We start from the raw sequence: 25,532 nt of genomic DNA on the forward strand, positions 1-25,532 counted from the left end.
ACAAGTATGACTTGGAACAAGTATGAAACAGCATAGGTATGACACATCACATTACCTGCACATGACATGTAACATCTTATGAACCGATTTGAAACAATACATGGACTGCATGTGAATTACATTTCAGATGAATGTGCACCAATATGCCATGCTACATGACGCATGCTGGTTTGACATGTCACTGTATACTGGTACACTGAAGAAATCAAATGGGTGCTCATTCAGTTTAAATTTTCTGTTAGCAATACACATCAATACATAAATGATACATCTTCATAAAACAATATAAAGATAACTTTATAATTGACTCATGACAAAACACTTTTACAATCGACATGGTAGAAATAACAAGTAAACTTTGACCTTGAAAAGAGATCTAAGTAATCAGTAACTTTTCCTCTCAGTGCTGGTGGACCACATACTGGAAGATGAGTTACCTCCCTTGTGCTGGCTGACGACATGTTGATTCTTGCCAAACAACCTGACGAAATGAAGACAAAGGAGTTTCAGATTTCACCTCTGGATAAGACTTCTCAATCACTGTACACTAGACGGCTGTTCTCAGTTATTTTTAAGTCCTTTCACATTAATGCCTAGAGACGAGACCTTTCTTTGTAACAGAAGAAATGGTGAGATTCCAGAGTTGAAATCACACATCATTTTCATGTTAATAGCTCATGTTTATAAACAGTGTTCAAAGTCGCAATTACACCTGTGAATAAAATTCACTATACAAAGATTGGTGTTATTTATGTTAATGTTGAAAGGTGTATATCACTAAATGGCATTCATATGGTGTGATAGAATACAGAACAATCTTGATTCTCAAAGGGTTTGTAATGTTACGACCTATTGTAACCTCTTACTTTTCTAGCTTACAAATGGTATACTGCTACAAATGTTTTGTAGATCAAGCCCCTGCCCCTTGGAACAGTATTTTAGTCATTTCACAGCGTTTCAGATAGAAGTGGGAGATAAAATTGGAGAAATGTGGTGTGGTTCATAAAAAAACAAAGTAAGTCTGAAATATGACTTAAGACTTATGTTTTGACTTAGCAAAATTCTTAGATTCTTCATGAATACACCTCAGGTTGTAGATACCTATCATTTACACATGGTGGCAACAAACCCAGAGACATCATTAGGATGAAAGGGCACTCGAACACATGACCATATCTTTGAAGAGTGAATTGCAACTCCACTGATAGTTGGATCATCTGGGTTGTTTCAGTTCACAGTCATGACAAACATAAGCCTGATTCCATCCTGCAAAAGTCTGTTTCATACCTGAGACTTGTCAGCATTACCTCACTTTAAGTGTAATTGAGGGAATCGTTGTCTAAAGTGTGAGGTGTGTCATATACCAGGCAGTTTAAAGAGGCAGGTGTTTGGTTGAAGCCCTGTTGCTGCGGTCTGGAAAAAAAAAATTCCTGCATTATTTGAAACCTTGTTGATCATGTCTTAGTACGAAAGAGGTGTTTGGTTGAAGCTCTGTTCCTGCCTTCTGTGACATCACTGTATAAGAGTTGAAGCAGGCATGGATAAGATGCTGATTTACCAAGGATTGTGTAATGGGAGTGAACAGGAAGCCAGCAGATCCTGGGTCAGCTAAGGGATCCAACTCAGTGCTACCTATACCAATAACACTGATAATGCCTGACAGTGATATCCTATTCAAAGCAGTGTGAAACCCAACTGACTCCAATGACTATCACATGGCAGTTAGTCCACATCGTACACAAAACACAAGTCATCATTGCATAATATATTTATTAGCCTCTGTCATCCTCCTGTGTTGTGACTTGCACAGGTAATTATCAGCAAAACTCAGATGCCAACAGACCTGCAAGCCATACCTATAGGTAGATCTACTATCCAACATTTGCAAGGTAATGCAATGGACAGCAACCCTTTCTCTGCTAAGTACTGGATGAGAATGTGTGTAAATTTAATTGATGTTGTGAGTTATACAGCTCCTTTTCCTTTCAGAAATCAAAATGCTGGTTAAATTCAAACAGTCTAAAATTAATTTGAAATTTGTTTCTGGAACAAGAAGTTTTGAAATTTGTTCTTAGGTATGTTACTTTTTCAAATTAAAGGTGCAAAATCCAGACACAAGATGGGTTTGTTTAGATAAGGTATCTGTTCAGAAGATGCAATTCCTTAACACACATTCTCATGAACATGGATGATGCCTGAGTAAGTTGAAATAGAAAACTTTGAAAGTTTTTCTGACATAGCCACATTAATAAATTGTTTTCTAAGAGGCATCTATAATTTTGCAATCACAATGGCTCACAGAGTTTCCTTATCAGAAACCTGTCACTACTGCAAATTTTCATCTCAATAAAATGTACCTTATGAAAGTAAAGTTTTGTAAAACGTTCACATGTACATACAAATAATGTACCATAATTCATCAAGTGACAAATACATTTTACCCAAACCAATAAACCATCTATCAAATTTAGCAGAAAAAGGGTTGACAATCTCTTCTATTACAAGCTAAATTGTATCGACAACTGTGAAACACTTAAATAAAACAGTTTTTATGCACAAACATATTTGAGTATTTGAAGAACAGAGACCCATGGACAAGCTAAAACAGAAATGCGTTGTAACGAACTGTTCAGAGCTGCTGATGACACAAAGTAAGTCCAGACAACATCTGATCATCAGTTGGCTGTGTTATAATCGTAAATACAATACAGCATTTATAGCCATAACACTTCATAAAGTGCTGATATTATGTGTTAATAACTGACATCTACCATAACTATATAACTATTAATGATTACACCACTAGAACTATCGATATTGTGACTAGAATACCTATAGAGATCAAGAATAGTACTGGTATTTTCATAGTATTGTATTAATATGCATGATATGCTTAAAACACAATAATTGATGATACAAAACATTTGAGTTTTCTTTTGATGTAAGGTTTTGAAGAAATAGTTTGTTTTTTTGAAGAACTGATTCTAATAATCGATGAATGGAATCACATCTTTGTTTCTGGCAGCAGAAAGATTTGAAAACAAATGGTACAGTCTTAATAGCAACAAATGTATAACATTCAAAACATGATAACGTGCTTCAATTATCACAGAACACACACACAACCGACACTGACTTGCTGTAGCAAATAAATTAAATAGTTCTAAAATAATCAGGAATGTTAGATCCTTGTATGGTGCAAAATGCCTGGGTACCACCAGCAGAGTCTATCACGTAAAACTTGATTACTAACACTGTTTACATACAAATACAGATATGTTAAATGTAGTAAATATCTACACAATACTCATATTTGCGAAGGCTGGCATGGTGAATTTCATCCATTTTCCTGACTGTAAACTGGTAGAAGTGTAAAGCTAGTCTGGTTCAGTAGACAATATTCATTTCGTTTGATCTCTTTTGATGAGTGACAGGGGACAGGTTTATGTAAGTTTCAGCAATATTCTAGCAAATATTACTGTGGAAACATCAGGACTTTGGAGAAGCAAGGAGAATTAAACGTGGACATTTGGTGTGACAAGCAAACACTTTAACCACCAGCATACCAAAATGCCACCTCTTTAGATGTGATATACTGTTTTGATTTTAACTTATATAAAATGTGGCATACATTTTGATTTAAGAGGTATAAGTTAAAAAGAGATGTGTATATCTATGCAAATTCATTTGACCAAATTTAAAAATTTGAATACTTGATCTATGAAAGAAACATAAGTATTTGTGAAATGTATAAATACATACATTTTCATGAACTATATGAAACAATCCATTTGTCTGTGACATGTTTTAGGCATATAAATAGTTGGACAAAAGTTATCTGAAACTAGAAAATGGATAAATTCACAGAAATTGCAAATTGCTGATGACTGCCAGATTCTTTCTATAGAAAATGTGACAAATTTGTACAGTTAAAGGGACTTGCATGTTAAAAGTGCTTCCTACACAGAAATTACAAACAGGTACTGTTGAAAGACTCAACCTGTAGTTCCTAAATACTAAACATCTTCATGCAGTTTGCTATAAGTGAAGGCTGAGAAAGGGACACAGAAACCAACAACATTGGCACATTTCACAAATAGACGTGTCACTGTCACAAAGCTGACATAGACATCCCTTCTGCAGCTAATATCATATTATTGCTTTGAGAGGACACAGAACATGAGACAATGTCAAGGACACAAGACAATGTCAAGGATATGAGGCATTGTCAAGGACAGGTGAGACACACAACTTAACAGTAATTAAAAAGCTGGAACTTGTGACTAAATTCATCACTGAAACATCTTGAGCAAAGGTGGGGAAAAAAAGGCTATACAAAGGAATGGTAAATTTTGAGCAAAGTAAGTCGAAGCTCTTAAAGACAAAATGCACAGTTCCAACCACTTTTAAATATGATCTACATATGAATTTTAATGATAAATACTGATATTAAAAATGTGCATAAATTTAAATAGAATGTAAAATATAAATGCACAGGGATGGGAACTTTTGCTGCAGAAGGGATCATTGTCACCATGGACCAGCCTGCTAAACAGACCAGTGCACAACAGCATCTACTGTTTGTACACACCACACAGCCAGAAGCAATACTGGCTGATCCATTAAGCAAATTGATTCAAATTACAGCTTCAGACAAGACATATGACCATTGAAAAAAGAAGAAAATGAGTGTTAAGGCCACTGTGATCAAAGGGGGCAAAGTCAAAATTTTAAGAAATTCCATATTCATATATTTTAAAAGTCAATTTGATTTTCTCAACTGATCCACATGGTTCAATTACAGAGTATCTTTAGGAAAAACAATCACCTAGAAACAGTCTGTTCAGCAGAACAGTTTTCTCATTTGTTTAACTGCTTACACATATAAATCCTTTTCCAAGAGTGGGGTTCCAAAGTTCTTTAAGCCCATGATATCCAGTTTCAAATAAAATTGGTTTGATGAAATTGAATTCAAAATTTAAACAATGTCCCTCTCAAACGCATGCTCACTCATTGTAAGTTAGCATGAGAGGGTAGGGTTCATTTTCTTATTAATTTGCTAACATGGACACAAAACAATGACAAGACGAGACAATTAGGAAAGGGAAAAAGCTCAGAAAAAAACATTTATGCATGAATGCATGAAGATGCAGGGAGACATCTACCATTCATAATAATCAAGTCTGAAAATGGTATTAATTTTAATGTAAGTAAATTCTTCAGCAACCTTTACATGTCGACCATAGCTGGTTTTACTGAAACTGGGGATGTAACTGTCATTAACAACTATTCAATGACGTATATTGGTTGGATACCTTTAGTTAACAGAAATCTGGTTATGTAAACCAATCATTCATAAATATTGTCTCCAGCCATGAAGGTGGTTTCACTAATAGCCAACATTTCCCTGTCATATGTAACACAAACTTAAGATGGAGAATAGTCTCAGATGCCAGACCAGTTTAAATGTTCTCATATATATTAATTTAAAGCAAGTTTTCTGTTTTGCTTTAAATTAATTTGACAACTTTCATATGTTAAAAATAACCTCAAATTAGTTTCTGAAAAATAGATGCTTAGTACTTCTTTCTTCAGTTTGGTAAAATCGACCATATTAATCAATTGTGCTGAACTTATACATAAATGTAAGCATTCAGAGACATACTGTTACCAGTTAATCCAAACAGGTTATCCAGATATATGTGTCTAGTTTCACTGCACAGTGATAATACTAAGACAACAGCAACACCACATCTGGATTAGTTATAATTATGCAAAGTTGCTAATTGCTCATTGAGACATCTTTCATTCAACAAGTTTAGACTATAATTTACATCTTTAGGATTTCTAAAAAAAATAAATGAACAGAAAACAAAAATGTGACTGGTTTAGTTTTCAAAGAACCTTACAATACAGAACTTGATATATTTCATCTTTGAAAATAACTCTGTAACCAAATACATTGAATATATTTTTAACACAGAACACTGATATGTGTATTTCAAAGAACAAAATAATGTATATTATAAAAATGGATATAAAAATCAATTCAAAATAAAAGTACTAAAAGGATAAAACATAGCTAACAAAAATGCAGTGATCAATAATCGAGAGATCCCTTAAACATTATGAATAAATATATCTGTTTTTCTATGACAGAAGTGATACATCAAGATTTATAGTTACCATTATTACCACAGCTACAGAAAATACCAGCAGTAACTATTGTCATATACACATTGCATTTTCACAATTACAATTTTGATTTGATGAACAAAATATTTTTATAACTATTCATCAGCAGGAAACCATTGATGTGAAGAAAAGCAAAATAGTTTAGATGAATGGCAGTACCAGGAATATGATGCAAACATTCCTATTAAACTTTAAATGCCTTGACACAAGAACATTTTTAAAAACATTTCAGTTGAAAAAAATGGCTAATACAGAAAACAATACTACAACTGAAGAGACCTACAACTGGAACAAACTAAGGTTTTATGACATCAGTATAGTATGAATGCAGTATCAGCACATGGCTGTTATCATCTATACAATATTCAATGGTATACCGTCCTTACATATAAATTCTGTCGAAAGTTTGTCATATACTAGGTACCGCTTGTCCTGAACATACCCAATGTGTTGCAACCAACTGTTTTGTGGTCTGACTTGGTTGCCATTACGATCCCATCGAAGGGGTCTGCTGATGTACGAAACATACCACTTTGATATCGATATACGGGTCAAGTTAGGGGGTCGGCTTATCTATGGCATATCTACAGTAATATAAAATACCTTGTATTTTGTGAAATGGTTTGTAAGCTTATGAATCCGATGCAGCACCTGATACACTGACAGAATAACATGGTACCGCAAACTTGTGACAATAAATGTGTTCCTGTGGTGTGTGTACCCTGCTTAATAGAATGAAAACCTGACCCTACACAACATCAACCTCTAAGTAAATGCACAGATCATCTTTCCCTAAAGCTCCCAACCTCTCATTGCACAAGCCCATGTACAACCCAGGGCAATATGTAGGACTTTGGGGTTGCTGTAGCACTATTACTGCCATGTTTCAATGGCACAATAATCCAAACATTTACAATTTTACCGCCTTGAATTTATAAAACTGGTATATATACAATCACAAAAGAAATTACATCCACTTTTTGTCCCTCCCCTTTTTAATCCTATCTAATTGTGTCATCAAAACATTTCATCTTAATACACATGTATAGATTGGTATGTGCAATACATTGTATTATGATATACGTGTGTATTGTTAACAGGAACGGTCTTACATACAAATACAGGCGACAGCCATTTATCTTGGAGAGTAAAAGGCTGGCAACAATATATCATGCTTTGTTAAAATCACACACAAAAAAATTTGCATTAACTTGACAAAGGCATAATGAATTGGTTTTCAGGCCTAAAACAACAAATAAAGTATTATCACATTCTAGAGTTAGTTCAGCCATTTTGTTTCTAAAACATTGCAAAACAGATTGTAAAATACTGTGTCAATTCTAATATGACCAACAATATACATAAAATAACAATTAACTCTTACTACTGTCTTACAATAAAACATATATTAACATACTTGAGTAATCTTTCAATATATCTGAACAAGTGGTTTGGAAAATCATATCCACTGAACAAGCTCTAATTACATGTAAGTTGGTTGAGTCCAAGGCAAGTCAAATGGGGGTGTCAGGATCTCACTACAGCGAAACCATGCTCACATAGGTGGAGAATTCCAAACGAAATTATCCCAATCTAAAAATTTCAAGATGAAAGAATCATGGTCACTGAGTTATGTCCCTTTGTATAAATGTAACTTTTCCCTGTACTGATCTTTTGGAAGGTGGGTTTTCACATGAACAGATTTGAAATAACATGGCTTCACTGAACATCCCTCACATGAGACTTTGATTGACTTACAGTACATAAGCAAATACAGTCAATGTTGATTTGTACCACAGGCTAATGGTGTATGTATAACACAATATGCAGGTGTAAACGGAGACACTGACATACACACTTGTCAGTTGGAACATTTGCAGTGATGGGCATCTTTTAATCTTGAACATGTTTTAAGAACAAGCTCATTTCAACAATACAAATACCACTTATATCTGCCAATCATCCTGACTGACAGTTCACACATGCACATTTCAGCCAATCAGATCAGTAGTGTATTAACCAACCATTATCAAATGTACAAACATGTAAGTTTCATATCAGCAAATGGCACTTCCCAACACAAATCGACAAGCTGTCAATCACTTTTCATACATGCATATCGCTTGAGTCAAAAGCTTCTACCCAATTAACTACAACTGAAATAAATAAATCATTTTGGGCAAGATCACCATTGACGTAGTTAAAAATGGTCGTAAACAACAGTGAATGATTGAAAAGAAACGTGTGCTCAGCTGATATCAAACGGGGAGAGTTTTCCACCAGTCTCTACACGAGGTGCTGTCATTAGTGAAAGGCTTTGTGAATGTTGTTGTTCTCAGCATAATATAGTGACGAGTTTCATCGTAACATTGTTTCTCCAGCCCTGTCTCCTTGGGGCTTCAACACGTCCATGTGAACAACATCACCTCACTTGGGTGATGCCAGCTGAGCGATTGACCCGAGGACTGACTGCATACCATTCTTGAGAGTGGAGCCAATGTTCTGGAACACAATAACTAAAAGTTAGACCTAGAACCAATGATCAATAAAATAGAATAGTCTTGGACAAAAGAATCTTACAAAGCGATAACATTCCGCATTTATTGGATATAAGTAAAAACTACAGAGACTTGACACATAGAGGAACCTTGTTAATTTAAACTATTTGACTGCCCACAAAATTTGCCGGACGGACAATGTTCCTGAATTTTCTTTTCAAGGAATCACAATATGTAGACCCAGTAAACATCTAATATTTCAGGCTTAAATCAAACATTTCTTACATACATGTCTCAATAGTGATGTTACATAAGTGTTAATCATCTACATGATAAGATATACCATATGATACTCAAAACCTTGACAACTGGTACTATATTGCACCTTCATCAGTTAATGTCCAACTAAAAATTGTGAGTAAAAACATGATATCAAACCAATGGCTCCAACCCTCTTGTACCTAAAGGGCAGAAATATACTTTACAACCGTATCATACATACGTCTCTTAACATACAATATCTTATTACTCATACCTTTTCAATAACTTATTACATCCTTAGATCTCCAGCAAGAATCACTATCATCTACAAGCTGTTCAGCTACAGCCAACCTTTAATCCCCATCGGCTCTAAGGATGAGATGGGTAAGTGATGTTTCCAGTAGAAAGAAGATTAACAAGGCTCCAATGACATTAATTACAGAGTAAAAGCAATGTTAGATGGATGAAACTATAGGCACTAAAGATGAATCTGACATTACTGAAAAGCAGTCATAACTAACCACAAAAACTCAAAATAGTCTCAAAAACTAATTCAAATTCAACTACAGAAATGACTCAAAGACTGAAAGAAATTCCTTTCACTTAAAAGCTACAAATACAAGATATTACATGGAACATAACAATAATCAAATCAGTCTGAATACACATGCTTAATGAACTTCAAACAATCAGTTTCTTTCCACTGATGGATAAGTTTCTCCACAGGATATATATGGGTCTGAAGAATGAGGAGAGTATAAAGAGGGAGATAACCCTTGGTAAGGGAAGTAACTCTGCAGGCACCCAGCATTCAAGTGATAGAAGCTTACATGGAAGGAAGTTAGCTTCTTTTGCAGCTGGCAGTGAGTGGGTACAACATGGAAACAATACATGCACATGAAAAGCAGTGAATAGAAGCCAGGAAACAGTTTAAGCAAACACTTTAAACACTGAACAGATTCTTTTATGGATGCAAATTCAGCAAATTTGAATACATTGAATACATTAACGACAACTGGATATGTGAAAAATAAAGAATGTAAAGATTTGATAAATACTGCTTTTTTCTTGGTATGATAGCTTCATTACAAAAATTCACAGATCCAGTCAATTTTAAGAGTACTCAGAGCAAACAACAAAGACAGATGCTGATCATATATCCATCTAATCTGTTCAGCACTTTTCTGACTGAGCACATATTACATGTACACATTAAGTCAAATATGAACACAGATGAGTCTATGCATATAGGCTTATAACTGCATGCCAATCAGCAAAAAGCATCTTATTGCCACAACACTTCACAAAAATATGCTTCACTCAAAGCCTTCAATGCCCACTGATAGCTGCAAAAGGTAGCCAAAGGTCAGACAGTACAGTCTGTCCTTCTGACTGTTACCTAGACAACAACCTCAGCACTGTCCTGCTCTCTTGCTTTTAAGAATTCCGATGACATTTTGAACACTTTGCACACTGGCTTTAACTCCAGCCTTTAAGGTTGCCCCTAGTCCCTGGGAGAACAAAAGAACGTAAAACAAGAAGCAAATCAAAGAAGTCTACTATGGTTTGGGAAGTCTGTATATACAGTCTTTGCCTCATACCTTGAACACGCAAAATACATCAATTCTCAATCTCAAGATTGAATCCTTTTCACATGAGCCATAAACTAAAGGACTACAAACAATAAAGATTAGCTTCCGAGTTTGATTAATTATGAAAATGAAAAATCCAAAGGAATTTGTTTTTTACATTTTCATTCTTGTTAAATAATATAAATAATTGATTCAAGAAAACAACTTTTTATTATATGATTCTTGACATAATTACACACTCCATGTGCATTGTCCGAAGGAAACAAGTAGTCTTCCCTGACATCAAACCTTGCACACTGCAGTGTCTGCGTTAAAAGGTAAAAGCACAGACTGAACAGACATGATTCAAATGGAGTTCTTGTACAATCATGTTTGAAGTAGTTAACTTTCAACAAGGACAATAATAAATGTATTTTCCATGATAAGATACAACTGTGACTAGTTACTACTGTGTCAGTGTTCCATGGAAAGATGGCGGTGAGATATCTGTCAACTTGTTGCCACTTTAATGGAACAGTAAACAGTAATATCAGCTAGCCACACATTACAACAATACTTAGGAGATGTATCGTGAAACTGTGAGCAGCAAAAGACATCAACAGAGTTACATTTATCACGGTTGTCACTGGAACCTATTTCTTTTTATAAGTATCAATACTGACAGGTGTCCATGTCAGTCACCAGGGAAATGAGAGAAAACTTTTTCATACATGCAACAGGGTATATATTTCAGGATCTTAAGAGAAATAATGTTTACTTTTAACTGTATTAGAGTTATGTCAATAGTGTAAAACAAGTATGTTTATATCTTATTGTATAAGGTATTTCTGTCAATAGTTCCACACAATTCATGTTTAACATTGCTTAGGAGAAAGACATTTACAACGTTTGATCAGACAATCTTTGTGTGAGTGGTTTTTATATCAACTTGAACATATTATCTCAATATGCAATTACATATATATATATACCAATGTATAATAATATCTACATGATGCATGATGCAGGCCGAGAGAAGATGATGCACACTGAATCCTGGTTACTATCCAGGAAAGGGAATAACATATTAAATTAAAAAATGAAGTAACAAAAGTGTTTCATATAAGATGACATTGGACCTGTTTTAAAATGAAGCTAATGGAATCACTGGGAATGACAACAGTTGAAGAAACATCAAAGAGGAACTGATACCAAATGACATAAAAAAGATATGAAAAACATATGATAATAGAATCTTTGAGAAGGACCAACAGACTATTGTATTCTCCACACAAATGTATCTCAGTGATGTTTCCAATCTACATCAACTCCAATATATTCTCTAAAATTAAACATATTTGTGTGATCAGAAGAATATCATAGAATATACAATCAAAATATATATGATTAATTATACTTGTTGCTGCACATCTTTTAGTAAACATTCATGTATTTTTTTTCAAGAACTGACCTACTTGTGTGGAAATGTATTTCAGGCATATTAATCTTATAATTAGCACTTGGAAACTTTCTTACATTATTGTGTTGGTAATTCTAAACAAATTCTATCATCCATATGATGTGATTACAGAAAACACACAACCTTAAACAAACAAATAGGTAAATAACTGAATAACATGATAGGAAAAAAATTCTGAAACTATGCGACATGCATCTGTAGCACCAGGAATGTGAAGTATTTGATGAAGCATAGTTGTCCAGGAAATAGCATTGTTTAGAAGGAATATGTAAAATGTAAGCAACAGGCATTATGCTGGAATGATTCAAGAAGTTTTGCATGACAACACTCTCCTGAGAAAGTGAATAAAGCAGTGACACAGAATTTGTGGCTTGCTTAAATCATGTTATCTAGTCTCTAGTTGCCATACTGAAAATGTTGGTGACAAACAAGAGTTCTCTTCCTTACCTTTCCACCCTGTGATGGTGTCTTTGGCGTCTGGGGATGTGCATCCAGACATTTCTGGTAACGGAGCTGAGGAAAATCAGAAACATATCCTATTTAGCTTCACTTCTTAACTCTAAATATCTGAGCCCACTTGCAAGAAGCCATCCCAAGTATGGAAGCTACAAAGGCAAAGACTGCTTGGAGAAAGTTAGCCCAGAAACATTTGGAAGGATGGCTAGCTCAGGCCTATTAAATGAGAAAGCTTTCCCCTGTGCAGAAAAATACAGAAAAGTCCACATTAATCATGGAAATAGCAACAGAAAGATATTACCTAGCTAATGAAACAGTTAAAACAGAAACGAAAGACTGTGAAACTGAAACATTTCTACATCAGTGAACTTTGACCTATATTGCGCACATGCATCACGATCCGGGCTTCTGTCAAATTTCTGAGCAACTGTGTGTTGCCTAACGTAGAAAATGGCTTGAATATGTCGAAATAATTAAAGTCATTCATTTCATATGAATGGAAAGTAAGCTAAACAAGTGTGCACACAAGCATGATGATGATATATGAAAAATAACACAACAGGAATACTTTTAAAAAGGAAATGTAACCTTTGTTCAAATTGGAAAATGGCAGCATGTGGTTGAAACTTCCTCTTAAATGTGTACATGCGCAAAATTGAACTTGCAGGCTTTTAATTTTTTGCTAGAGTTTTAACGAAGTTGCTGTTTTTCCTCTTTCAGTAGTGAGGTATTATGTTTCTGCTTCTATTTCCATTAATGTGGGTTTTCTGTGTTTTTCTCAACAGTAGGAAAGTTTTCTTTGGAAGTCCTGTATATATTCTTGAAATGTTTGTAGCCCACTCTTCAGCTCATTTTCAACACATATGATCAAAGCTAAGATTTCTTGTCGCTATGAAAGTTTCAAGAATAAGGGCCCAGCTAACAATGGCCAATTCCTTACAATTCTAAAGGAGGTGATATCACTCGCACATATTTATTACTCAAAATGCTGGTTGTGGTTTGTTGTTTAACATCATACTCAGCAATATTCAAGCTGTAAGGCGACGGTTTGCAAACAAGTCAGTCTGGACCATTGAGTGATAACCGCATGAGCACCAATGTACACAGCTGGGATACAATGACACTACTGAGATCAAATCTAACCTGGATCTTTGGGACCTACCAATTCTTCCATATAGTCAGTCATAAGGTTCTAATGCACAATGAAGGACATTGAAGAAGATTGTAATCACTCTAAATTATGTGTCCAATGATCCTACCTTGCAAGCAGCTTCAATAGTTTTACACAGAGGACCAGCTGAGGGCTCACAGTGGAACACATGGGCGTAGAAGTCGTCCTGCGCATTGTGCATTATGAATGCACACAATCTGGTGAACAAAGAAGGCTTCCTTAAAAACTATATTTGTGAAGACATTTTATCAAAGGCAACTGTTTTTCTATATATCATAACGGTATAGTGGACAGCCAAATAACCACAATTTTTTTAAAAAAGAAAGAAGAAATCTCATAGAAGTGAACGTTCAACATCATGTCTTCTATTTAAAAACTTGACAAAAACAGTTGTTTCTTTTGCTGTTCAGTATATATTCAATTGATTCTGTATACATTTGACTACTGAGTTAGAGAGTTTGGTTTGAGTTTTCACCCCCATTTCAGTCATGTCATGGAGTTTCAGTATGATGTGATGGGGTAGTCTGTAGCACTCTTATGAGACTTTCCACATTGGTAAAACTCACAATGTTACTGCACTGACACATTTAGCAATGTTTGAACCTGGTGTTCAACCAAAAATGACAGATTTCAATGACATTCTTCTGAGTCGCATGCATCCGGCTGCAGTCAACTACACAGCACAAGTTCAAGCCCTGGGCCACATCCCCAAAAGAGACTTCTGTACTTTGACTGTTGTTAGTGTATGATCAGTTAACAGATGATATCACAATATTTCAGCAATAATTCCTCAAAATCCCAGCTTGTCAGATGCTGGTAGACACCAGAAATGGGCTTCAGACTCAGTAATCTTGTGGGGAATTAAGCCCGAGTCTTCGGCATAATGAGTGAACATTTAACCACTTTGCTACCCCACCATACCTTGCCAATTTGAACCTTAATGCTAAACAGTTAGTATCAGACACTGTTCTTCAAATGTTTTGTGAACAAGTTAAATAGTTAATGAATATAGAATGTGTCTAAACTTTAAAACGAGTCTCAGTTACTCACTTGACATTGCTCATAGCAATACCCATGAAGGACAAGAAGCGGACACGACATTCATCAATCTTATTCTCTGGTCTCTGAAAGAAGAAAAAGATATCTAATGTGAACACGAAAAGGATGGCTGGATCATCAATAACAAGCATCATCATATCAAGGTCTCACATAAAAATTCATTTTTACAGTTCCAGGATACTTACAGGAAATATGAGGCTGATATTTACAGAACAATCAATACAATTTCTTCCACGATATTAAATATTCTAATCTATATATCGAAGAAAAATCCAAGAGTAAATTACTTTCTGGGGTGAATATAGGTGTCAAAAATGCAGCAGTCTTTTTCACATACCCCATGTTCAGAGATGGTGAGTGTTGAGGGAGCTATGGCAACATTGACAAAAAGCCATCTCTCAGGGGGCACCTTGCGATATGCTCGTTCTATTGCTTCATTCAATGTATCCATACCTGAAAAATTAGGAAGAGTTTTAAAGTTTCCCCTTTACACAAACATACATATAATTATAGGATATCAAACAAGCTTCCCCTTTCATATCAAGTTTATGTCCCAAGTGAAAGGGGAATGAGTTTTGTATCCTATTTATTATCCACGTTCTAAAAAATGAAAATATTGTTAAAATAATGCAATATTTTGCTTTCCTATATAGAACCATGTAATGCGGATTAATACATCATATTGGTGATTGGAACATCAACCGCTTCACTGCAGGAAAACGTACGCTGCGTAGAGGCAATGTATTTCCCATATGGTGCCTAATCACAAGAAAATATACAAATTAAGACAGAATCAAGTCGTAATCAGAATTTAATTCTTTTCAGTTGAGGATTTGTTTTCAAAAGCAATAATGTAATTCATCAAAACACTTGTGAAGTGTAAATATTTTGAACTTGACTAAGTGACCTAAATTTTGCCTGAACGTCGGTCGGCCATCACTGTCGAGCTAGTCGTCATGTTGAGAAGTGTTCACAAAGAAGAGGATTATAGGGAGCATTTAATTAGGATCGGCAAAATCAACAGCAAGGATGAATGTGAATAACAGGGAACTGTATGTCTCAAATAGTTGAGCTTAATGTTCTTCATCGGAAGACGAGTTACTGTAAATAATTTGGCGACGCTTTGCGCAGGATGCCAGTGATGCCTTCTCATCTCGACTTGGAATTCCCACTTGTCGAGATTTGATGTTTATGTTGAAGACTCCACTGAAAATTCGGTCTGAAAACACAGCCTTCAACCTCGAACGAAGACGATTTCAAACCTATTGTGTTCAGATTCTGGGAAGTGCTTTTAACCTCTACATAAGAAACCACGGGAGGCATGGCAGTGACAATATGTTTGTGCGGGAGGATGCGATTGGAGGAGGCAGACAGTGGCAGTGATAGAGATACAAGAGCGCCGCTCATCTTTTGATGTTGTGTGTTACTGTGCAGTCCTGACAACATACACGCAGAAGGTATTCAATCTCTTGATAATATTCACAACTCTTCCAACCAACTGTCCGTCAATTTTGAGGAAATCAGTAACTTTTATGGGCGACGCCATATTTGGTTAAACTCATGAGAGACTTAATAGACGTATTTGTTTACTTATTTTTACGGATTGTTTAATCTTCGTTTTTATTACAGAAACTTGAGTTATTATAGAATTGAAAATAATGCTATAAACCACAATAAATGAAATAAATTTTATCTAATTCCATAGAAGTGTTTTCGTTTTACATGCACTCAGGTGTGAAAACTTTTGAATGAAAATCATGAATGGAATGAGTGATGAAAGTAGTACCAGTAATGTCAAAGTTCACGTATTAGCCAAGCAAATCACTTGAAGGTGTTATGACACATATGTGTTATAACACTTTGTTATGAAACACCTTTACGAAGTACCACGTGGGTAATAACAATGGATATGGTATAGTTTCAATCAGTAACAGTGTTTCTGGATCTCCAGTGTTTTGCAGGTTGAGATAATTATGAAGATAATGGCAAGCCATTAGCACACTTGTCAATCTCTGGTTTAATCCAATATGATGCATACCTGAACAGCAAAAGAAATGCAACTTTCTAAAAAATGAAGTCTCTTAAAAGTAAGTATTCACATTTATGTCATCTCTTTAAATAACCTGACAAAAAAAAAAATCCTCTGAACCCTAAAGGTCAAGACTGATATAATCAACTAAAGAGAACATATACCCTCTGCTCATCAATGACCTTATGACCACAATAATGAAATGTTTTATGAAATGGTAGCATTCTATGAAACTAATGTCTCGTAGAATGGTACCTGTGGCTCTGTCGACTTCCATCTGGCCCAAGTAGTGGCACCGGATGTTCTTTTTTGGTTCCTCCATTGGGGTCGGGAACGATGCATCTGCAACAATGGATGGTCAAATGGTTGCACAATGATCCCAAATATTTCTGAGAATGAGATTTTAAACTATAGTACCCAATTTTTCTCATCTTTGACATATACCTCAACTGTTAGATAACACAGAAAAACATTTTCAAATAAAAACATGGTTTCTGATTGGACAGAAGAATGTTAAAAATGTAAGAAAAATTAGAATCTGTCCCACTGTAATTTGTTTTAGAACAAGTTACTGAATAAATACCATTCCACACGTATTTCAAGATTTTTTTCCCCAAATATATAATAAAAATGGACGTTTTTCTCAAGGTTTATACATCTAGCACCATTTACACTGGCACTCTGCAATCCTCATCTCTAAACTGAAAACCACTTATTACTAATGGCCAAACACAAGATTCCAGACAAGCCCCTACTGGAGTAAAGACTTTGGAAGGAAAGCTTCTGTCCATTTGGCTGGTTGGTCTTCTCCAGATTGGGCAGGTCCGTGGGACGACTGAGTCTCTGCATAGCTGTCCTCTCCACCATGATCTTCTTGCAGATGTCCCTCAGTGTGTTGGCTATCTGCCTTGCGGGGGTGTCGCAGCGGAACACGTGGCACATGTGGCGCCGACTCATCTTATCCCGTGCGACATACGCAAAATCTCTACAATTCCAAAACAGTAGACCATTAAAACTGAAAAGACACTGAAGAAGCAAAGGTAACCTGTTTCTGATTTGCATTTATTGAAATAAAAATCCAGTATCAGGAATGTTTTTAGGGGAACCGGAGTAAAACAGCATAACTGGCAAGAGTCAATATTTAACATTTACCATCAGGCAGGACCACACAAACCAGAGGTTGATAAAATGAGCACTACCAAACACTAATCTACTTGGTCCCACTATTAGAGATGATTCTTCCCAGTGGTTACACATGCACAGAGCTTTCATTACAAACTAATTGTATCAAGGGGTCAATAAATGTGATTACTGTCTCTGTTACTTCATATTTGATCAATCAGGCTATAAATACTGTCAACAGGTGTTCCTTGGTGGTCCGAGTAGTAACTGGTCCGGAAACTGAACACTGATTCACATGTAGCAGATAAATGGAATCACTGTCCCCAAGGTCATATCCCCAACTACATTTTTTCCTGAAGGTCATCTAGGAAAGCTCAATGCAAATTCAGCACCAAGTTGTTGAAAACATGAACCTTCCATCAATGTATTTGGCTGTGATCAGGTCAGTTACAATGACATAACCAGTCAGTCAGGTCATTGCGGGGAGATGACATACCCTGCCCTGTTGCTCAGTAGCCATAGAGTCCATAGAAGGATCATTGATCTACATATCCAGACCATGACACACACTGCCTATAGTACTATGACAAGTAACTACAGAGTTTCTATCTGGAACATAACATACCTGATCAGTCTAGTCATAGCCTAGACATGGTATCTATCACCTGCCATGGAGCTCAGCAGCTATAGTGCTTGAGCATAAATTCACATAACTTATGTCTGAGACAAGTGAAAATCAACACATTGTTTTATTTCAAAATCTTGTCACAACTTTACATGACCACTCACTCAAAGTAGGCTCTGGATGAACCTGACATGACCACATGATAATGAATCCAAAATAACAAATAGAAGCACATCCCTACACTGCACATGAAGTGAGAAGGCACTAAAGCAGATGTTTGTGGGTGATGGATAAATGATTGCATGAATGTAAGTACTCAAAGAGAATGCAAAGAAAACACTCAACAAAAGTTCACAAATAAATGTTCACTTTCCAAATCATAGTTTTCACCTTGACACCAAATACTATGAATTAAATGACACTATATGAATACAGTAACATATATGTCAATTTGCCTAGTCCTGTTCTTTTAACTGAGACTTTTTCATTAAAATGACATAAGTATAATCATGAATGCTGTTTGGCAATGAATGAACTTTTAATTTCTTCCAAAAAGTTTGGTCACTCACTTGATTCTGATTAACACACCAAACTAAACACATGAAGATTTCTTTTCATGTTTTTCTTTTCACTAAGAGATACAGCAAGATTAATACAAATGAATGAATAAACATGTTTCATCAGAAAATAAATGAATGCAGACAGAAATACTGACAGGCCAGACTGAAGAGCTACGCAAACATGGAGTACATCAAGAGTTACCTTTCCCTGACAGATGAGGGAGAAAGGAGACAAAAGAGATGTTAGAGACCCAAGAAAACAAAATCTGTAATCTATCAAATTTATCATCAATTAAAAGAGTTATAATCTACATATGAAATGAGTGATAGATTAATACAAATTAATTTCACATTCCAAATCAATTCATAAGTAAATAAATACTGAAAAATGATTTCAAGTTGACATGTACTGATGCTGACTGATTAAAACTAAGTCTGCAAAGTGTGGGAATTGTTAGGGGAGGTACACTGTTTACTAGAAGACTAGCGATAAGATGGAGATAACGATGATAACAAAGGCTTTACTAAAGATGACTGGTACCAAAGTGAGAGAGTGACTGAGAATGGATTATGCCGCTCTTAGCAATACTCCAGCCGTATCACGGTAGGGGACACCTGATATGGGCTTCACACATTGTACCCATGTGGGGAATTGAACCCGGGCCTTCGGTGTGACCAGTGAATGCTTTTACCTTTAGGCTACTCCCACCATCCCTCTGGTACCAGAGATCTAGTAAACATTCCAGAACTACCAAGAAATATAGATCCTGTTCCGGGAACAAGGGATGTAACAATATAGTGAGGTGCGTTTTTGATAAACCAAAAGTACACATACATGCCACTCAAGAACTGCAAAACACCAGATTAGTTTCTTATGACAAAAGTTCACATAACGACTCAAAGAAGTGACAGCTAAACTTCTAGTGAGCATTATATTTCATTTTAGAATGATGTTGTGTTTCTTAATAACCCGAAAGTACAAGACATGATGGCAATTACAAATGATAAAAATGATTAGCCTGACTGTTGAATTTTTCAGTGAATTGTAGCTGCTTGATTTCAAGAACAAAAGTACATGATCAACATGCCCCCAAGCAATGACATTAACAAAAGGGGTAATTTGTTTTTTTTTGATTTTTTGTTGTTGTAGAATAGACCTTCTTTTTTACAAAATTAACGTCATGGAATAATGGACTCTGGCTGACCAATGGCTGATCATGACCAATAACAATAAACAAGTAATTTTTAAAAAAAACAAAACAAAACCCCAAACCCCCAAAGATGAAAAAACAAAATTAACATGAGTCACTGCCTCAGATGGACTCTAACTGAATTGCTCTGATAGGGGTAATGTCAAAATAATATCACACTCATGTAGCTCCTTGGCAAATTGACCAAGTAAAATGTCAGCATAATCTCAGCTGTGGTTTGATAATCAATACGCTTTATCAGCAACTCAGTATCCCGGTACATCCTCTAAGTTGTTACATCCCTATAAGGAGCAGGTGCTTGCTGGGATGTTGGTGGGAGACTGGTGCCCAGGCTTACCTGCCATTGTCCCGCCCAACTCCCCACACTCTGATGGAGTGGATTGGTTGGCAGTTGAGGAGGCTGTAGTCCTGGGTGTCCATGAGGCGTAGACTGGTGCTATCCAGATCCATGAACAGGTCTTTGCCCTGAAACATTCATCATGTGCCCTGAAATTTCAAGTTCAGCCTGTAGATATTCACCAAAAGTTTTGAAATACTGTTTAAAAGTCTTGAGTATACAGGGCTCCAGATAACTTTTAAACCTTAGGAGTATGTACTTCTTATTTATACAAGAGTACTGGAAAAAGTGCACACTTTTACTGAATAGAATTAAATCTTGTGTTTCGCGTCATACATGCACCACAAAAAAGTTAACATTCCTACACTTGTGTAAACAGGTCACCAAACACACAGATTGAGGGACTTATGCTTTCTACAAAATGGTCTAAGTCTGGCATGGTACACAGGACCATACTTTTTGTATCCCTCTGATATTTTGGGGGTTATATAATTTTACTTCCCACTTCGTTAAGTGATGACCTTCAGAAGTCAGGGATTTTGGCCATTTGATCAAAATCTGAGTCCAGCAAATCTGAGAATCTGAGAATCCTACCACAATCTGAGAATCTGCTATAAATCCAAATCCTGTTACAGAACTGAAAATCTGTTACAGATCTAAACCCTATTACAATCTAAAATCTACTATATATCTAAATCTAGATAAAGATCTGAAAAACTGATGTAACTCAAACCACAGTTTGAGAATCTGCTAAAAATCAAAATTGTGTAAGAATTGAGAATCTGCTATAAATCTCAATCCTGTTATAGAACTGAAAATCCCCATAAATCCACATCCTTTTACAGATCTGAGAATCTGTTGTAGAGCTGAATTCTGCAACAGATCAAAAAAAAATATCTACCTAAAGCTGAAAAGAGATATTCTCAAACACAAATTTGAAACAAAAAACAAACAAGCAATACATTTTTCAGACTTCAAAGAAACAAATTATTTTGTTGTAAAATGTGGGACATGATTAGATTATGATTGTCAGTGCTGGAAGGTCGGATTAAAGATGTCAAGTGTAAAATCTTGGAACTGTGAAATTTGTAAATTTGTCAAAATGGTTTGAAATCTGTGAGTCTTTTCAAAGCACTTAAATCTTTGGCTGTCATGCAAAGTCGTTATAACTTTCATTTTATCAATAATGTCTTTAAAATGAACACACAAAAAACGTTTTGGATTCTAAAACTCTTTTAGTACTGGAAATATCAAAAGTTATCTGCACACATCATAAAAGTACATCATAATTATTGAAAGCATAAATAATCTCTAGAGCAGAGTGAGATCGATGCTATGATGCTTAAATGTCACTCAGCACTTTAAGACTATGATAAAACAATGGAGTGATAAGGATTGTTCTGCAGCAAGCATCGTAACACTCCCAGTGATGATCAATAGTGTTGTCAAACTATCAAGATCACATTATTTTATCAAATTTTACGATGTGATTTATTCCTCACAATTTTCTGATGATAAATAATGCCATGTCAGTGTGGGAGTCTGACCACAAATACAACCACTGCAATAGATCAAACATGGATGAAAAACCAACAGATGTTCGTCTGTTTATGTGCTTAGAAGATCACTTGGCCCGACATGGGGTGGAACTAACCAAGACAGCAGATGGCAGACATTTGCCATTATATATATATGAAGTTTGTTTGTTTGATGTTTAGCGCTACACTCAGCAATGTTCCATTAAGCCACTTTAGAAATATTCCAGCAATATCTCTGCAGGGAAAATCAGAAATGCATTTTTCTCACACACAGCACTCATGTTGGGAATCAAACCTGAACCTTTGGTGTGACAAGCGAACACTTTAACCAGTCAGCTCACTGCCCCTCCCACCTGGTAAAGCTGTATATGACATTTTGTGTTAAATTAACAATTGGAGCCTAAGAATATAATGCTTATAAACATATCAATAGGAATGTAACTCCACTATCACTGTTTTCTTGCCTGAAGAGGGATAAACAAACTCCCCATAAGATGCTTGAAATGCTGCTAGCCTCTGCATATTTTGAACATCTGATAAACTAAGGCAACAGGTATCCTTCATGAATTGTCTGGGTTTTAAAGTGTCTGAAACATGTTAGTTCAGTTTCCTCAAAACTTAATTGGCCTTTTGAATGACAATCAAGTATGGCATGCTTATATTTTTAGTTATGAAGTCCTGCTACATGTGACTACAATTGCCTTATATTTCGACACCAAATCGAAGGGTAAATCCATTAAACATTTTTGGCAATTCTCCTGGATAGCTTCAAAGCTTTTCTTGATATTTCTAAAAATGAATGGTTCATCAAAATGAACTTTCTGAGATCCAGTTCCTAACTATAACACCAGAATATAAAAGACCTCTCTCCAAATATATTTAGGCAATAGAATGCTTCAACAATGGGCATGATGAAGCCATTCCTGTGGTACAACAATATTAATCCCTACCATGTTAAAAAAAGAGCCATTTTTTTTTTTCGTATGATTCATAACAAACTGTTAGTATCAGTTTCAAGTTCGATACATTTATAATGGATGAATCTTAATCACATTTGTCACTTCAGGGTTGCCAAATGTTGTGCTCTGGGAATCAGCAAAATATTCCAATCTTGGGTGTCAGGTTTCAAAATTACTCACATCTCCCCATCTTCCAACAACATCGTTAATATCGTTCCTCCCCAGGGAGAGATCAACAATACATTTGTTGACAGCTTTGCTGCTTCTTTCGGGCGTGAGGTCTTCTTCTGCTATTCCCACCCAGCCTAATGACCTCACCGCAAATCGGATCGGTTTCTCTGTGAGTTCATCAGGCAGACCTTCTTTTCTCTCCAGAGGGGAGCACCTGTCAAAAGATTAATCAATATCCTAATTGACACAATCAGACACGGTGATTAGAAATGAACCGGAGATATCTCCGACCCAGCTCATTTGCATACTCATATTTGGTGTCCAAGTCAAGTCTCTAATATGAGAGGCAGAATAAAAATTGGATTTCATTTATAAAGTATTGAGCATTGACCATTCTCGGAACTGTCATGGACTGCAAATGCTCCTTGAAGGAAATGAAAGATCCTTATCAAATTAAGATGTCGCTTTTTTCCCTTCGACTTAAAAAACAGATTCCTGAAAGGCATTCTGATAAGGGCACAGTTGGTCGTTTCATTGGGGATCTTCGATCAAGGGAGCCAAAACCTTCAAGTCTTGTATTCCTGTCAGTCATGCCCTTGCCTCCATTGAGACTTCTCATTGCCAACAATTTGAACCTGTCCAAAATACTTTATTTTTTCCTGGACTGAGTGTGAAAAAACTCTAAGTCTGGATTAGGCTTTCAATTTTGGGATTTTGAGAACAAATCCCATAGGAAGTCATGTAGAGAGCATATTATTCATTCTTTACTGCAGTTTGATCGACAAAGGTCTCTGCTCATGCACAATGACAGGAAACATATTTTGGGTTTCAGAGTCGAGTATTAGTCAAGTCATAAACACAGGTGATGAATGTTATTATTTATCTTAAATCTACATGAGCTGTATGCTCAACATTCTGCACATATGACTTTCAACTGTAACGGTTACTTGACAACAACACCTCTGATGACTACATCAATTGTCTGCAGAACACTGGGAACAGGGACTCAGAAATGTTGGCCAGTGGGCAGGATAAGGACTTTGTGAAACACTCATATCTTTACAACAGTTCATTGTTAAAGTTTTGCTATAAATTTGGAAAACCAGTTAAGCAAGAGATAGTATTTTGATGCAAATGCCCGTCTTTTATACCCTCACAGTGATTGCAATATGAAAATATGCAGTTCTGACATGGAACATAGCAAGTAAACATGGCGCCCAATGCTGTGAGTTTCTATGACCATGATCAGCCACAATCCATGGCCATTCCTGCCCATGAAGAATACTCCCTCAAACTTAACAAAAAACAGAGAGACATTTGGGTCTGTTGTAATCCTCACTATGCCAGGATCATATTAGGGATATATGTAACAGTTTTTGTACTCACAAAGACTGGAGTGACTTGGCGGCGTACTGCAGGGCGTGGCCCTCGAACTCCTGCAGGTGCTCCTCAGTGTTGGAGGTGACACTGGTCGGGGTGGAAGGGATGGAACTGCTGGTCCCCAGAGTACTCTGAAACGAGACAACAGAGTTAGTGTGGAGAGTTTGAGAGTATGTGAAGCTGAGAGGTCTGACGGGAAGACTTAGTGTTTAGTGTTTTTGCATTTGTAAAGGTGATGGAACTGGTTGTCCCAACAGTGCTCTGAGATGGGACAACAGAGTTAGTGTGAAGGTTTTGAGAGTATGTGAAGCTGAGAGACTTGATAGGAAGACCTAGTGTTTGTGAGTTTATAATGGTGATGGATGGACCTCATAGTTCCCAGAGTGCTCTGAAACAAACAAGAGGGCTAGTATAGAGGGTTTCAGAGTATGTGAAGCTGAGAGGTCTGACGGGAAGACTTAGTGTTTAGTGTTTGTGCATTTGTAATGGTGATGAAACTGGTAGTTCCTAGAGTGCTCTGAAAGAGAACAGAGTTTGGTGGATGGTTTGAGAGTATGTGACTGTGATAGTGTACATGAGGTTGTGATGGAGAAAGAATGACTCTATCTGGCATGGATGTCACTTGATATAATGGCTTGTGAGAATATGGCCTGATTTTTCTTGTGATTGGATAAGCGTGCATGTGAGAACATATAAGAGTACATGTGAGTGTGAGTGACTATGCAATCACTGTGGGTGAAAGTGTCAGTGACTGCATGTGAGTTTATGTGAGTGCATGCAATTTCATGTGAGTTTGTTCTGAAAAAGAACTTCCATGTCAAATGGGGATGCTTTGACACAATGCAAGTGTATGTGAGTTTACGTAAATCTGCAGGAATGAAATTGAATGAAAATTGCTTTGTTAGATAG

General features: G+C 36.1%; 2 protein-coding genes across 4 annotated transcripts in view; one reads left to right on the forward strand and one right to left on the reverse strand.

The window, feature by feature from the left end:
* The window catches only part of LOC137272963 (putative methyltransferase NSUN7), a 34,347-nt gene extending 33,819 nt beyond the window's left edge, over window positions 1–528 (forward strand). Inside the window, exon 11 of the mRNA XM_067805389.1 lies at window positions 405–528. Coding sequence (XP_067661490.1) covers window positions 405–432 — 28 coding nt within the window. The 3' untranslated portion in view covers window positions 433–528. The remainder of the gene's footprint in view (window positions 1–404) is intronic.
* Window positions 529–1,756: 1,228 nt separating this feature from the next.
* Window positions 1,757–25,532, reverse strand: part of LOC137274525 (protein Fe65 homolog) — a 110,678-nt gene continuing 86,902 nt past the window's right edge. The window contains exons 7-17 of one of the 3 annotated variants that reach the window (XM_067807762.1): window positions 24,630–24,754; window positions 23,253–23,457; window positions 20,576–20,703; window positions 17,476–17,705; window positions 16,976–17,062; window positions 15,029–15,144; window positions 14,683–14,756; window positions 13,721–13,829; window positions 12,453–12,518; window positions 10,354–10,465; window positions 1,757–8,697 (exon numbers count right to left, since the gene is read on the reverse strand). In XM_067807762.1, coding sequence (XP_067663863.1) covers window positions 10,367–10,465; window positions 12,453–12,518; window positions 13,721–13,829; window positions 14,683–14,756; window positions 15,029–15,144; window positions 16,976–17,062; window positions 17,476–17,705; window positions 20,576–20,703; window positions 23,253–23,457; window positions 24,630–24,754 — 1,239 coding nt within the window. In that variant the 3' untranslated portion in view covers window positions 1,757–8,697; window positions 10,354–10,366. The remainder of the gene's footprint in view (window positions 8,698–10,353; window positions 10,466–12,452; window positions 12,519–13,720; window positions 13,830–14,682; window positions 14,757–15,028; window positions 15,145–16,975; window positions 17,063–17,475; window positions 17,706–20,575; window positions 20,704–23,252; window positions 23,458–24,629; window positions 24,755–25,532) is intronic. The other 2 variants (XM_067807763.1, XM_067807764.1) reach the window with 2 other exon arrangements.

The sequence above is a fragment of the Haliotis asinina genome, chromosome 2 (genome assembly GCF_037392515.1).
Source record: "Haliotis asinina isolate JCU_RB_2024 chromosome 2, JCU_Hal_asi_v2, whole genome shotgun sequence".
Lineage (NCBI taxonomy): Eukaryota > Metazoa > Mollusca > Gastropoda > Lepetellida > Haliotidae > Haliotis > Haliotis asinina.